Source organism: Trichoplusia ni, chromosome 17 (assembly GCF_003590095.1).
Source record: "Trichoplusia ni isolate ovarian cell line Hi5 chromosome 17, tn1, whole genome shotgun sequence".
NCBI lineage: Eukaryota > Metazoa > Arthropoda > Insecta > Lepidoptera > Noctuidae > Trichoplusia > Trichoplusia ni.
In genome coordinates this window covers 547455-562674 of record NC_039494.1, presented here as the reverse complement: position 1 = coordinate 562674, position 15220 = coordinate 547455, and the positions used below count along the sequence as shown (strand labels likewise).

Below are 15220 nucleotides of genomic sequence, written 5' to 3'. Positions count from 1 at the left end.
GAAAAAATATCTTTTAATATCGTATTCGGTATAAAATAACAAAAAGTTCGATGGCCAATTTATAGCAGTTAGATCAAAAATTTTGATTTTTAGTCACTGAAATAAAAACTTTGTGAAATATTTTTTTATGTTCACTAACTTTATTGTCCGACAACATAAGGAACATTCCAATAGCTAACAATACAAGTAAAAATAAAAATGAAGATGGGAAAAGACAAATATTGGCATTTGATGTGAAAGTCCGATAAGTCTAGGTATTGATTTTTTTTAAAAAGGCAGTCAGAATCCCTTTCTTGATTGACAAATGTTTTGTACATGAAGGTCGTCGCTTTCTGATAAATATGTTATAATATATTTCGTTTATTACGTTAAGACAGGTTTTATTTGCTGAAATCAAGTGATTTGGTTAAACTTGATTTTAAAACTGCGTAAATTTTGCATATAAAATGACTTACTCTATTTCGTACTTCATCAGATACGTTTTCGCTTCGAAAAGAGTTGCACTAAAAAGTTTACAATCATGTCTCTTAAGGTAACTATTTAAAGTACAATATTTTAAAGTTAATTCGGAAAAAGAATATTATGGTCTAACTTTACTTATACTAAACTGGTCGTTTTCTTTTGTTTGATCAAAAAGCATAATGTAATCCGTGTTTTGTTGTCTAGGTGATTCTATTAGCCATGCTTCTCGCCGTAGTCGCAGCACAACACGGTCATCACCACGACCACCACCACGGTCACGCTTCCTCATCACAGAGCCTCCACCAGCACCACTCACATGGCACCGAGAAACACGTCGAGTACTATGTAAGTCAATTACCTATATTATAAGCCCATATACATGTATATACATATGTAACACCGATGCTAATAATACCTATGTTGCAGGGTCACCCTAAATACGAGTTCTCTTACCAAGTGAAGGACCCTCACACACACGACATCAAGTCCCAGCACGAGACGCGCGACGGTCACCTCGTGCACGGCGAGTACAGCCTGCACCAGCCCGACGGCAGGATCAGGACTGTCAAGTACCACGCCGACCACAAGACCGGGTAAGCTCAGCTAAAATCACTAGTTTTTACAGTATTATGGTTGGTTTAAAGCACATAGTACAATATTTCCTGTATTTCCAGATTCAACGCAGACGTCCACTACGAGGGTCACGCCACACACGTCGTTCCTAAACACCACCACCACCACTGATTCTTTGTTATGCCTCAATTGTTACTGAGTGTTATTCTTGTTATCTAATATGATACTGCAAATAAATTACCTAGTCCCAAAATCTAATGTTTTCTTAACTTCTTATTAATTGCCCTGAGTCTTTGTGCATGGGGCTGAATGTCTTTGAAACTCCCAGCAACGGTAAGTAGAATGTCTGAATGAGCTCTCAACCAATATTCGTTACTGCAGCTCGTGTCATTTCGTACCCGTCTTGGGCTGTAATGTGCGCGTAAACAAAGGCTTAGTACCTGATCCCTTTCATAGCACCATGGGCCAGGCAAACAGACACGACCGGGCAGAGATCAACCGTAGCGCCCGTATTTTTACCTGCCTTTGAAAACTCAGAGCTCACTTACAATATTGTGACAAACTAAGCCATATCAAATTTTAGATTAATAACAGTACTTTTGCTAGTGTAGTCTGTTGAAATGAAACATTAGTCTCGTATTTGTTTGATGTCGTTTTCAAATGCAGAATTTCTTACTATGGATATACAGATTCTTAGAATTTACTTTATGGGGTTCGACCCTTATGGTACTGTAACGTTGTACGTTTATATACTCTAATTTCTTTGAATCTATAGATACTTACGAGTGTATCGAGTTGAAGTTCTATAAAACACTCGTCTTTATATTGGAACGCGCCGCACGCAAGAACTCACGTCTCGGAAACCGGTTCCGTTGGCCGAACCCCTTCCACCGTTCAAACTGCGAGCGACGCGTCACGCGAGTCACCGATGCCAGTGCGACCGGGGAAAGGATTATTACCGACCTACCGCGAACAGCTGAGCGCGTACTCTCGAGTTCTATTTTTTCACAGTGAGGCCCTAATACCGGCCACTTAAAATATAAAACTTTAAATATATCTACTAATTAAATTCAGTGAACCCCATATCGGGTGAGTGTTGCAAAACGTTTACAAATAATCGCTAGATTTAAGTAATGCATGACTTGCTAAAATTATCATTGTGCTACGATTAATTGCTTTTAATACTTTCACCATCATAGTGTTGCAAACCTTTAGTAGATATTTAAACTGTTATCTGTCGTGTTCTAAAATGTAATTGACCTATAGTTTTAAATATTGTGTTTACCGACTTTACAATTTGCATTGACCTTTGGAACGGTTAACCTTGGCCGTGTCATGACGGTCAACCATTTTAAACTTACAACGACATTTTTATTATAGCACATCGTTCTCTTAAATTCGAAATCTAATAACACTGCTATTAATTTATTGCATAAGATGTATTAATTATGAAACTACTTTCATAATAGCTGTTATTCATCTTACAATTAACAACGTCATGTAGTTTTGCTAGCTAATGTACCACGCTGCCTAGACTGCCCCATCTCGATAGCTACTTAGTGCTGAATCACCGCTTTCCATTTTAGTATGTTGTGTTGCTAACGGGATGCCGCAGTAACAGACTGGATTCGGTCAATTTCTAAAATTACCAATTACCGAATTCCAGGGTTCAAGTTCAAGTCCAAGTTGAGTCTCCAGCTTCAAGCCTCCAGTTCCAGCTCAAGTACTTGTAAGCCACCGAGGCTGCGTTTTCTACTCTGCTTCTTCCTCTTCGTTCCTGCCTAATGTCCTTGACGCCGTCATCTATCGACCGTCAGGATTAGAAAGTTCCTGCCGAAGACCTTGCCAGCCCTTGAGTCTCCGTCGGTCAGCTGCTACCCGGGAAGGAGACCGCGGACCCCTACACATCCGGATACTGAAGCAGGATAGTGGTGTTTCTCTTGCGACCTTCAATTCCTCGCGCGCTCGATATTTTAAAACCACCCCCAGCTCAACCGACTATTTGTTTTTTTTTAAGAATAAATTGTTAATCTATTTGTAACCATTTTTTTTCTCACAAGCCTATCTGCCTAGAACCTACGTTACAGTGGCGCCCAGGAAGGTAGAATATCGAGCCGTGTTGAGTTTTTGTGAGCTTATCATTTTGTAGAATTTCTTGGTGTCGGCTTTCTTACAGTTGTGCTAAAATTAATCACAGGCTACCAATAGTGAATTTTTTGAGTACCTACCCTCATTATATTTTTATTGTATATTTTAATTTTTCACATATTGGTAGACTGCCTAACTACTGATTTTGCATTTATTTTTGTGTTGTCCTATTTTTTTAATTTTGTTGTAACTGTGTATCGTGTTTTATACGTTTTGCAACACTCATTCCGCGGCTTTTTTTTTTATAAGATGTCTTATCCTATTAAGTTTCTGTCGCTACAAAAAGCTGAACTGGACTACGAGGTATCTGTTCGTGGTGGTACTGGTGGTGACTCCGTTAGCGAACTTAGGAAACAAATAGTTAAATTATCCTTAACATTACCCTCTGAGGACATCTTAGAGTCACATTTAGATCCAATTTCAGATTTGAAAGCGGTTAATGAGTCCTTGTTAAAATCTCACAATAATTTGGTATCGTTAAAATCCAAATTCGATAAAAACTTATTTTTTCGCACGGAAACCTTACTTCACCATATCTACCATCGCTTGAATCGGATTAATCACTCGACTTCCGATGTAGCAGAGACATACAAAGTATGTTGTACTAATTTTAACTCACAATATAAGGAGATAACTTCACTAAAACCAAAATCTCAAACTACCCACATTGCTAGTCCGACACAGGCGGTACCTGAACTGAGTAACGTGATTGTCACTTGTGAGCGCAAGATTCATTCCGAGTTAAGTAAATTAAAATACTCCGGAAAAACCTGCGTTAGAGCATTCATTCAAAAAGTGGATGAGTTTATAGTAAGTAGGGGTATCCCTCAAGAAAATATTGTGTCGTACTTATTTGAAATTTTTACCGATGACGCTCTGCATTGGTATAGGTGTATCAAAAATGACACTAAAACTTGGGATGAGATCGTAGTTTTACTAAAGCAGGATTTTAGTCAAAACGACTACGACTATAGGTTGCTTGCCGAAATACGTGCTCGTACGCAGGGTGAACTAGAAAACATAACTATATATATTTCTATTATGCGTGGTATGTTTTCGAGACTGAGCAAATCTTTATCTGAAGAGGATCAGTTAGAGATCTTACTGCACAATATTAGGCCCTGTTATGCAAGTACTCTAGCGTCTTCATCTGATATCACTGATATTAGAAGCTTGCAGAAACTATGTAGGAATTATGAAAACATACAGTCTAGGCTTAAACAGTTTTGCGAACCTCCCAAGGTTACACCTGACACTTTAGCACCTGAGTTTGCCTATACAAAGTACGCTAGTTCTAAAAATTCTAGTAATAATAATTTTAATAATAAATTTAATAAACCTAACTACTCTAATAACTATAATTATAATAAACCTAAAACTACTTTTGAACCAAATAAATCATTTAACAATCATATACAAGTTAACGAAATAGGACAAGACTCTGAGAACATGAATAAGCATAGATATTGTCCAAGGTGTAGATCTAATTCACACTCTTTAGGTTCATGTAAACAGCCACACTTTGTTATATGTTTCAAATGTGGGAAGAAAGGCGTTAAGTTTCCAGATTGTCCTAATTGCCAGACTGATCAAAAAAACTAAGTATCAAGGGTTGTAGTAAAGGTAATAATAGCACGAATTTTGATAAGACTGATTGGGATAATTGGCTTAGTACTATTTCTAAATTCTTTTCTTGCTATACCGTTTCTACAATCCATAACAATAATATAGACTTTACACGCCCTTACGTTTCAGTTAGCGTTAAAGGTAAAACTATTACTGGACTACTTGACACAGGTTCTGCCGTCACTATAATGGGAAACGACGCCCATAAGAGTTTTCTAGCTTCTACTACCACATGGAACATTAGCCAACCTTTAACATTCGCGGCAGCAGGTGGACAAAAACTTGCGTCTATAGGTTTTATTACATTACCTTTCACTTTTGAAAAACAGACTCATAATTTGGACGTACACATTATACCAGAAGTTAAAAATTCCTTAATTCTAGGCATGGACTTTTGGCGTAAGTTTGGTTTATTTCCTAGTTACTTAAACTCAATTTTATTCCTAAACCCATCAGAGGCTCAATTAGCTGAATTGGCATCAGAGAGATCGGAATACCTACAGTCTTATGTTCACCTGTCGGAAGACCAGAAAGTAACAGCAGATAATATCATCTCTCAATTCCGGGAAATTTCATACGAGGAACGAGGTCTAGGTCGTACTGCCTTAATAACACATTCCATTGACACTGGGAATGCTGCTCCCATTCGTCAAAGGTACTATAGAATGTCCCCGGAAAAGCAACGCATATTAGTGGAGCAACTTGATGAGATGCTAAAAGATGATGTAGTTGAGCCTGCTGAAAGCCCATGGTCATCCCCTGTACTACTAACACCTAAGAAGAATGGTGAGCTTAGGTTTTGCCTTGACAGTAGGAAATTAAATGCCGTCACTAAAAAAGATGCCTACAATTTGCCCTATATATCCGAGATACTCGACAACCTACGCGACGCCAAATACCTATCAAGTCTAGACCTGTCAAAAAGTTTTTGGCAAATTCTAATTAAGCAGGAAGACAGGTGTAAGACCGCGTTCTACATTCCGTCGCGAGGCACTTATCAATTTAAGTCTATGCCGTTCGGTCTCACTAACGCACCGGCTACCCAACAGCGCTTGGTAGATGCCTTGTTCTACGGACCGGAATTTGAGCATAGGGTCTTCGTCTTCATAGATGATATAATTATTGTCTCGTCTTCCTTTGAGCAACATATTTCTCTATTACTACTTGTGTTAAATAAACTAAAAACTGCGAATCTAACTATAAATCTAAAGAAAAGTCAGTTTTTCAGAGATAAACTGAAATATCTAGGTTATATAGTGGATGCTAACGGCTTACACGCTGACCCTGAAAAAGTAGAAGCTATTAAAAATTATCCTACCCCGACTAATAGGAAAGAAGTTCGTCGCTTCTTAGGCGCAGCTTCTTGGTACCGCAGGTTCATTCCCAACTTCAGTTCCTTGGCCTCACCATTGAACAAATTAACCTCACAAAGCAAGAAAGCTCCCCCATTTTTATGGTCTACGGAAGCTCACATTGCCTTTACTAAACTAAAGGACTGCTTGGTGTCCGCGTCTGTTCTTTCATGCCCAGATTATTCCCAACCCTTTCAAATTCACACCGACGCGAGTGACTACGGTATCGGTGCAGTTCTGACTCAGGACATAAAAGGCGAGGAAAGAGTCATAGCATACATGAGCAAGTCATTGTCCAAACAAGAACGCAACTATAGTGCAACAGAGCGCGAAGCCCTTGCAGTTCTTTTAGCAGTTGAACATTGGCGTTGCTATGTAGAAAATGGCCAAAAGCTAACGGTATACACGGATCATTCTGCCCTTAAATGGTTTTTAAAATTAAATAATCCTACAGGTCGTTTGGCTCGCTGGGGTGTTCGACTGTCGGCATATAATTTAGAAATAAAACACCGTCGTGGTTCAGAAAATGTCGTACCTGATTTTCTATCGCGTTCAACTCCCGTATCAGCCATTGATAGTGACCATTCTAACAATAATGCTATACCCAAAACTTCAGATTCGTGGTATCTAAGTGTTTATAATGGTTGCCTAAATTCTCCAACTTCCTTTCTTGATTATCAGGTATCAGAAAATAAACTTTTTCGTTTTAAAAAGAGTCTTAATCCACTAACCAAAGAATTTGAATGGAAAGAAGTGGTACCTCTTGAGGATAGAACTAACATTATAATTAAAAATCACGCTGAGCCAATCTGTGGCCATCTTGGTATTTTTAAAACTTTTAAACGACTATCACTAAAATATTACTGGCCCGGTATGTATGCGGATGTGGTCAAAGCAGTAACTTCTTGCGACACTTGCATAGCCCACAAACACCAAAATCACGCAACGCTTGGACACATGGGTAAACCCAAATCTTGTTACAGACCTTTTCAGATGCTTAGTATTGATCTTGTTGGACCTCTACCGGTTACCAAGAAACAAAATTCTTACATATTTGTCGTAACCTGTTGTTTTTCAAAATACTGTTTGCTTTTCCCTATTAAACGAGCTAATGCTGACATAATCTCCAGAATTCTTGAAGATAACGTATTTTTGGTACACGGTATCCCATTTACTATCATACTCGATAACGGCAAACAATTCGTTAGCGCTACTCTAAAGAACTTAATAGTTAAGTACAACATACCAAACTTACATTTTACACCGAAATACTCGCCTCACATAAATACCGTAGAAAGGTATAACAAAACTATAATGACTGCTCTGTCAACTTTCATAACTAACGATCAGCGTACTTGGGATTTAATTATACCTAAAATCCAATTTGCTATTAACAGCTCCGTGAATGAAGTAACTGGTTTCACGCCTTCCTTTCTAGTATATGGTCGTGAACTGGTTAGTTGTGGTACTCATTACAGGGACTGTAAATTCGACAGCGATATCATATTTGAACCACGTGATTTGTATGCTGAAAATCTAGGTTATTTAGCTACTATCTTCAACAAAGTACAAGGAGCTCTTTTGCAAGCTCATACTAGAAACTGTCAGTCATTCAATTTACGAAGAAAACCTGCCGAATACAATTTAGGTGATATTGTCTGGAAGCGAACTTTCTACCAAAGCGACAAAGACAAATATTTTAATAAAAAATTAGCCCCTAAATTCATTAAATGTAAGGTAGTCAATAAAAAATCACCACTAGTTTATGAATTAGCTGATATGTCTGGAAAATCTATCGGAGAATGGCATATTAAAGATCTGAAACAAATTAACTACAAAGAATGACAAAACTTAGCTATATATGGTACATTGCTTGGAACAACTGAAAACTAAAATATTTTAAATAATTTAATTTAAACTAAAACTACTTTTTACATAACTTATCCCTAAAATAAATAAAAATCTAAATCTAATGTCGCCTATCTAGTGCCTAAAATTGGGCTAAAATGGATTACTACCTTAACTATATACAATACAGATACAGTTACCTTTACACTGCCACTACATATGAACCATTCCTTCTATTTACTATTTCCTTATTTACACGGTTGGTCTACCCCAATTGTCTTACAAGACGATGGCCTACCCCATTCATGCTTCTATATTATTACTATCGGCCCTACAGCCATAGTAAGAAAGCAATCTTGGTTCTACCCCAATGATTTCTTTTATTGGTATCATGGCCCTACACCATTGATAACTTATACACATCTTCCTACACATTACACTCTACACAGCGGTTTGCAACTGTTTAAATAAGCCTATGCAGGAGCGGCTGGTGACTCCAAAAGTAAGCCAAAACCATACACTTCCTATCTATATTAATATCTGCCATTATATTTATCTATCATCCATTGGTTATATGTAGACTGCACTGCATAATAAACTCTCATAAGATCTACGTTCGGTTCGCGTGGGTGTTTTGCGTTATATGCAGAATACTCTGAATGATAGCGTGCGGAAGGCACAGGATCTAAAGTGTCAGCTGCTGATTAAAAGATGAATGAATAAAAGAGGATGGGTGAAAGGGATAGGAATGATAGTGTAGCGTGAACCAAATGCTTTCAGTAGCAGTAGCAGCGGATTTTCCCTAGGAAAAATCCTACCCTAAAGAGGGGGGTACTGTAACGTTGTACGTTTATATACTCTAATTTCTTTGAATCTATAGATACTTACGAGTGTATCGAGTTGAAGTTCTATAAAACACTCGTCTTTATATTGGAACGCGCCGCACGCAAGAACTCACGTCTCGGAAACCGGTTCCGTTGGCCGAACCCCTTCCACCGTTCAAACTGCGAGCGACGCGTCACGCGAGTCACCGATGCCAGTGCGACCGGGGAAAGGATTATTACCGACCTACCGCGAACAGCTGAGCGCGTACTCTCGAGTTCTATTTTTTCACAGTGAGGCCCTAATACCGGCCACTTAAAATATAAAACTTTAAATATATCTACTAATTAAATTCAGTGAACCCCATATCGGGTGAGTGTTGCAAAACGTTTACAAATAATCGCTAGATTTAAGTAATGCATGACTTGCTAAAATTATCATTGTGCTACGATTAATTGCTTTTAATACTTTCACCATCATAGTGTTGCAAACCTTTAGTAGATATTTAAACTGTTATCTGTCGTGTTCTAAAATGTAATTGACCTATAGTTTTAAATATTGTGTTTACCGACTTTACAATTTGCATTGACCTTTGGAACGGTTAACCTTGGCCGTGTCATGACGGTCAACCATTTTAAACTTACAACGACATTTTTATTATAGCACATCGTTCTCTTAAATTCGAAATCTAATAACACTGCTATTAATTTATTGCATAAGATGTATTAATTATGAAACTACTTTCATAATAGCTGTTATTCATCTTACAATTAACAACGTCATGTAGTTTTGCTAGCTAATGTACCACGCTGCCTAGACTGCCCCATCTCGATAGCTACTTAGTGCTGAATCACCGCTTTCCATTTTAGTATGTTGTGTTGCTAACGGGATGCCGCAGTAACAGACTGGATTCGGTCAATTTCTAAAATTACCAATTACCGAATTCCAGGGTTCAAGTTCAAGTCCAAGTTGAGTCTCCAGCTTCAAGCCTCCAGTTCCAGCTCAAGTACTTGTAAGCCACCGAGGCTGCGTTTTCTACTCTGCTTCTTCCTCTTCGTTCCTGCCTAATGTCCTTGACGCCGTCATCTATCGACCGTCAGGATTAGAAAGTTCCTGCCGAAGACCTTGCCAGCCCTTGAGTCTCCGTCGGTCAGCTGCTACCCGGGAAGGAGACCGCGGACCCCTACACATCCGGATACTGAAGCAGGATAGTGGTGTTTCTCTTGCGACCTTCAATTCCTCGCGCGCTCGATATTTTAAAACCACCCCCAGCTCAACCGACTATTTGTTTTTTTTTAAGAATAAATTGTTAATCTATTTGTAACCATTTTTTTTCTCACAAGCCTATCTGCCTAGAACCTACGTTACAGTACTTCCGCAATTTTGAATAAGGATTCATAATTTTTTGCCAGTAATTCGCATTGCGCAAAAAACGTACATAGATACCTTGTGTTGTAGAAAACAGTTTTTTTTTCTAAAAAATCTGCCGTCTTTACTTCTTATCACAATAAAAAAATAGCTATGTTATAAAATAGCACGACAATATTTTGTCTTTCGTGAATAAGTATGTAGGTAATAATGTACAATAACTTTGAAGTTCATAATTATTTATTGGATTAAATAACATACTAAAAATTAAAGAAATGCTTAAAGATACAACAGAATTTAACAAGTTGACAAAACAGATTCTTTCAATAATGGTGATGATGGTTATAAGGCACAATGTGGTGTACGCTGTGCTTCACATCCGCGTGGAAACTGAAATATAAAAACAATAGGTCAAAACATGATCCGCTAGTCGATAAATAATAAATCACCGTGTATATGCGGACAACATCACATACATTGTTCTGAACCTAAAGTAAGTTGCTAAAGCACTTGTGTTATGGAATTCAGATACAACGAAGGTACCACAAACACCCAGACCCGAGACAATGTAGAAATGTGAATTTTTACATTGACTCGACCGGGGATCGAACCCGGGACCTCAGAGCTAGCGACACCTTGAAACCGGTGCGAACGCCACTCGACCACGGAGGTCGTCAAAAGAAAAGAAAAACCAGAAGAGCCTTTCGTCTTATAGATCCCACAGTGAGAATTCGTCATACCCGGAGTGATGATCAGCGTGGTAGTGCACGTCCCTGACGGAGCCGTCAGGTTCGTGCAGCGAGTAGTGTCCCTTGACGATGTCACCGTCGCGGTGCTCGTGCTGCGACTTGTGGTCGCCGGTGTGCGAGTCCTCCACCTTGTACTCGAACTCGTACTTGGGGTGAGTCTGCAAATGTTAACATCACTTTAGAACCGCAATCTTATGTTTACTCAACGTATCACATGATGTTAGGACGTGACTCACGTAGTAGTCGTGGTGGTGTCCGTGGTGCACAGGCTGGTGGTGGCCGTCGTGGCGGTGAATGTACTGCGACGAGTATCCATGGCTGGAGACTACGGCAATTGCAACGGCCAATACGCATATTACCTGAAACGTTTAATATTTACTTAAACGATTCGCAAAATAATATTAAATGTTTTACTTCACTTGTTTTTATCTAACTTTACCTTAAAGAACATGTTGTTTTCGTTGATTTGCTGTCACTGAGTGAACTGACACAAAACTTCTAAACCTCAAGTATTTTATAGTGTCTTAGAAACCACATTCAAGGATTCAGACCTCTCTGTTTTTTTAATGAATAATAATTACCATAACGTTATAATTGATATATGAATATTGCGTTTTGACAACTCTAAATTTCGTAAGAAGCATTAGTTATTACGTGCCACTGTGTTATTGTTTTTTGCATAGCATAGCATAATTTTATTTTATAGTTCTATCTGGTATAAACGCAACAGGTTTGGAATTGTAAATACCACATGAAAGAAAATGCGTGTTCATAACGCTTAAAATGTGCATTCAAGACATGAGAAATGAACATCATTTTTCTGAATGCTATAATTTGTTTAGTAAAACCTGATTCACTTTATCAAATCACAAATTATTCAGATGGGTCGAATCAAAGGTGGTAATTTTGTTGGGTGACTTGCCTGTAAGAAATGTTCTGATAAGTGACGACACACGACTCCTTAACCCACCGTACTCTATACTCTATACTAATATTATAAAGAGAAAAGATTTGATTGTTTGTTTGTTTGTTTGACGCGAATAGGCTTCGAAACTACTGGACCGATTCGAAAAATTATTTCACTGTTGAGAAGCTACGTTATCCCCGCTGAATAGGCATAGGCTATAATTTATTTCAAAAAATATTAGGGTTCCGTAAGAAAATTGCGATAATGTAACCAAAGGTGTAAAATTGAAAACCTACTTCTGCGTACGCTGCTAATACTACTGACAAAGAACAAAATGATGTACTACGGGTTTGTTTACAACGCGGACGAAGTCGCGGGCAACTGCTAGTATATCATATTTTTGTATACTTTACAATAACGATGGTCTGCCTTATGCACTAGAGATATATTTTAAAATCTGACTTCATTGTTGGTTGGTTCACTTATCGAGGAAGTCTAGAAGCAAACTAACGTCACGCTGCCGCCAAAAAGAGCGGAATCACCACTTGCCGTAGCTAAAGCTAACCATTAACTAACTTACTAAGGCCTACACTAAACATTGTAGGAAAGTATTTGAATAAAAGGATTTTTTTACTATAACATTTATTTATCAATATCGCTTAATAAATTAATCAACAACGGTTTATAAAAATATATTACAGAATCAGTGGTGGTGGTGGTGGTGTTCGGGAACGATGTGCGTGGCGTGACCCTCGTAGTGGACGTCTGCGTTAAATCTGTAAATAAACAAACATTGTACTTTGGTTCTTGACACTAGAACTAGTAGAATTTGCTAATTTAGTAAACCTTACCCGGTCTTGTGGTCAGCGTGGTACTTGACAGTCCTGACCCTGCCGTCGGGCTGGTGCAGGCTGTACTCGCCGTGCACGATGTGACCATCACGCGTCTCGTGCTGGGACTTGATGTCGTGTGTGTGAGGGTCCTTCACTTGGTAAGAGAACTCGTATTTAGGGTGACCCTGTAAAATAATTTTGAAACCATTAGCGACCATGTTTAATTTGTATATACAATGACTACGTCTACAAAAATAGATCATCCTCCTACATAGTACTCGACGTGTTTCTCGGTGCCATGTGAGTGGTGCTGGTGGAGGCTCTGTGACGAGGAGGCGTGACCGTAGTGGTGTTCATGGTGATCATTGTGCTGATGTTCCTCATTGTGATGACCTTCGTAGTGATGTTCGCTGTGTTCCCCGTGGTGTTCGGGGTGGTGTTGCGTCTGGTGCTGCACGACGCTCTGTGAGGAGACTGCGTGTCCGTGACCGTGGTGCTCATGACCATGACCGTGGTGGTGCTGCGGCTGCGCGCTCGCCACGGCGAGGAGGGCAATTACTGCTGCAATCTAAGTAAACAGATAGGTATGTTACTCACATCAGAGTATCCTTCATCCAAGTGACTTTAATGAGTAAACTAATTTATCAATTCTTATACTCACTTTAGCTACCATTTTGCTAATTGCTTTATTGTTAACTGTTTGAGGTATTAAAGAAAACTGTTGGTTTGTGAATTCTTAATTCCCCTTTTATATCAAGCTTAAAGTAAACAAAGATAACGTATGTGAAATAACCTGTTTCTGAACAAATATGTTCAAGTGCGGCCTTGTGTAATGAAATCAGTTGCTTTTACTCTACACTTCTTTACAGCAACTTTCGTACGGTTCCTATGCAACCTTAAGTACAAAACATCCTAAGGAAGGACAGCATTTTGTTTACAAACTGTTTGTAATTAAAAACAATTTTACTTTTTTTATCTTTTACTGGCTTTTCTTCTTAGAACATGCCAGCCCCGTTGAGTCAAAAATAAGCAATACAGCCACACAATATATTCTAGGGCATAAGGATATCACTGACGCGTGAACACCCTAAATAAGTTGATGGCGGCAGATGAAACAGGATTTGCTAAAATCTCTAAAAGAGGCCCAACATCCATCATATTTAAATTAAATTCGCGCACCACTTTACTTACACTTTACTTCAAATAAATAATAATCGCCGTCTATTACAAAGTAGTATTTCTGCTGAGCTGAGTTCAAATAAATCTTACGTTTTAAAAGACAAAAGCAGAACTGAACTAGACTGCTTAGAATTGGTTAAAATACCATTATTGTCTTGCCAATGCAAAGTGTTTCATCGATTTAATCAAAAATCACGCGTATTTATCGGCTACCCCGATAAATACGCGTGAGTAAACCGTTACATCATTTAATGATTTAATCAAAGTTTGCGATGGTAAAAATGCTATTTGCACAACTGGTAATAAAGACTACCAGTGATACCAATACATCAGGTATGCCGTTTCGTCGATTTCTTGAACGAATTTCTCTTGGCTGGATACTTTTTTTCCCGGATGGCGTCTTTGGCTATGCGATGACCGAGAAAAAAAATTGGTCTCGTTCATCGCATAATAATATTAAAAACGTAATTATTACACGTTAGTGATGTTTTTACCCCCCACTATAAGTAAGTGCCTGTTATTTTCCTTACTTTTTAATCATACGTTAAAATAAATTAATAGAAAGCCTCTAAAGTCGTTTCATCACAATCTGACTTTTAGTGGAAAACGACGACGTAGCAATGGAAAATCATAGTTTCTTGTCACAGGTGAATATTTATTTATCTCTACACTATGTCTTTCGCTTAATATGTGGACCAAAAAACTTAATTTATAGGATTATCTATATATATAAAAGAAAGTCGTGTTAGTTACACCACTTATAACTCAAGAACGGCAGAACAGATTTGGCTGAAAATTGGTAGGGAGGTAGCTTAGAGCCAGGAGACGGACATAGGATACTTTTTATCCCGTTCGACAGCGTTCCCGTGTGACTTGACATGAAACGTCAGTCACTATAAAACGTGGTATAACAAAAAAGAATCAGGCTTGGAATAACAAGACGCAAATGACAGCTATGTAATTGACGTAAAATGACAGCTATGTAATGACGTATGGATGACAATTTGATATTTGTAAGAAATCAATATTAAAACTATTTCTATCTATATATATAAAAGAAAGTCGTGTTTGTTACAACACTTATAACTCGAGAACGGCTGGATTTGTTTCCGTCCCGAATAGCAGAATACATCTTAAAAACAATGAAAACTCCGATATGTGTGTCAAACTTTTGTTGTCCATAGGGTGATACCAGGAGATCAGATAGTAGTATTTCATGAGGGTTGTAGCTGGGGAGCACGAGGGCGGTACCAGGAGAGCACGTAGCCGTAGTTCATTAGGGTGATACCAGGAGATCAGATAGTAGTATTTCATGAGGGTTGTAGCTGGGGAGCACGAGGGTGGTACCAGGAG

The 15220-nt window shown here is 38.5% G+C and overlaps 2 protein-coding genes and 1 pseudogene across 2 annotated transcripts; 1 reads left to right on the top strand and 2 right to left on the bottom strand.

Moving 5' to 3' along the window:
- Positions 1 to 555: 555 nt before the first annotated feature.
- Positions 556 to 1288, top strand: LOC113502371 (cuticle protein 19-like). Its single transcript, XM_026883917.1, has 3 exons — positions 556 to 807; positions 889 to 1055; positions 1137 to 1288. The coding sequence occupies exons 1-3, from the start codon at positions 682 to 684 to the stop codon at positions 1204 to 1206; spliced, it is 363 nt and encodes a 120-aa protein (XP_026739718.1). The 5' UTR covers positions 556 to 681; the 3' UTR covers positions 1207 to 1288.
- A 9162-nt stretch (positions 1289 to 10450) lies between these two features.
- Positions 10451 to 11399, bottom strand: LOC113502653 (annotated as a pseudogene).
- Positions 11400 to 12576: 1177 nt separating this feature from the next.
- Positions 12577 to 13361, bottom strand: LOC113502652 (histidine-rich glycoprotein-like). The gene is made up of 3 exons (XM_026884305.1): positions 13350 to 13361; positions 12960 to 13256; positions 12577 to 12873 (listed from the first exon to the last, which is right to left on the bottom strand). The coding sequence occupies exons 1-3, from the start codon at positions 13359 to 13361 to the stop codon at positions 12703 to 12705; spliced, it is 480 nt and encodes a 159-aa protein (XP_026740106.1). The 3' UTR covers positions 12577 to 12702.
- Positions 13362 to 15220: the final 1859 nt, after the last annotated feature.

Coding starts and splice junctions, on each gene's coding strand:
- LOC113502371 (XM_026883917.1), top strand. CDS start 682: ATGCTTCTCGCCGTAGTCGCAGCACAACACGGTCATCACCACGACCAC. Junction 808..888: donor AGAAACACGTCGAGTACTAT/GTAAGTCAATTA, acceptor CCTATGTTGCAG/GGTCACCCTAAATACGAGTT. Junction 1,056..1,136: donor CACGCCGACCACAAGACCGG/GTAAGCTCAGCT, acceptor CTGTATTTCCAG/ATTCAACGCAGACGTCCACT.
- LOC113502652 (XM_026884305.1), bottom strand. Junction 12,874..12,959: donor AGAAACACGTCGAGTACTAT/GTAGGAGGATGA, acceptor ATTATTTTACAG/GGTCACCCTAAATACGAGTT.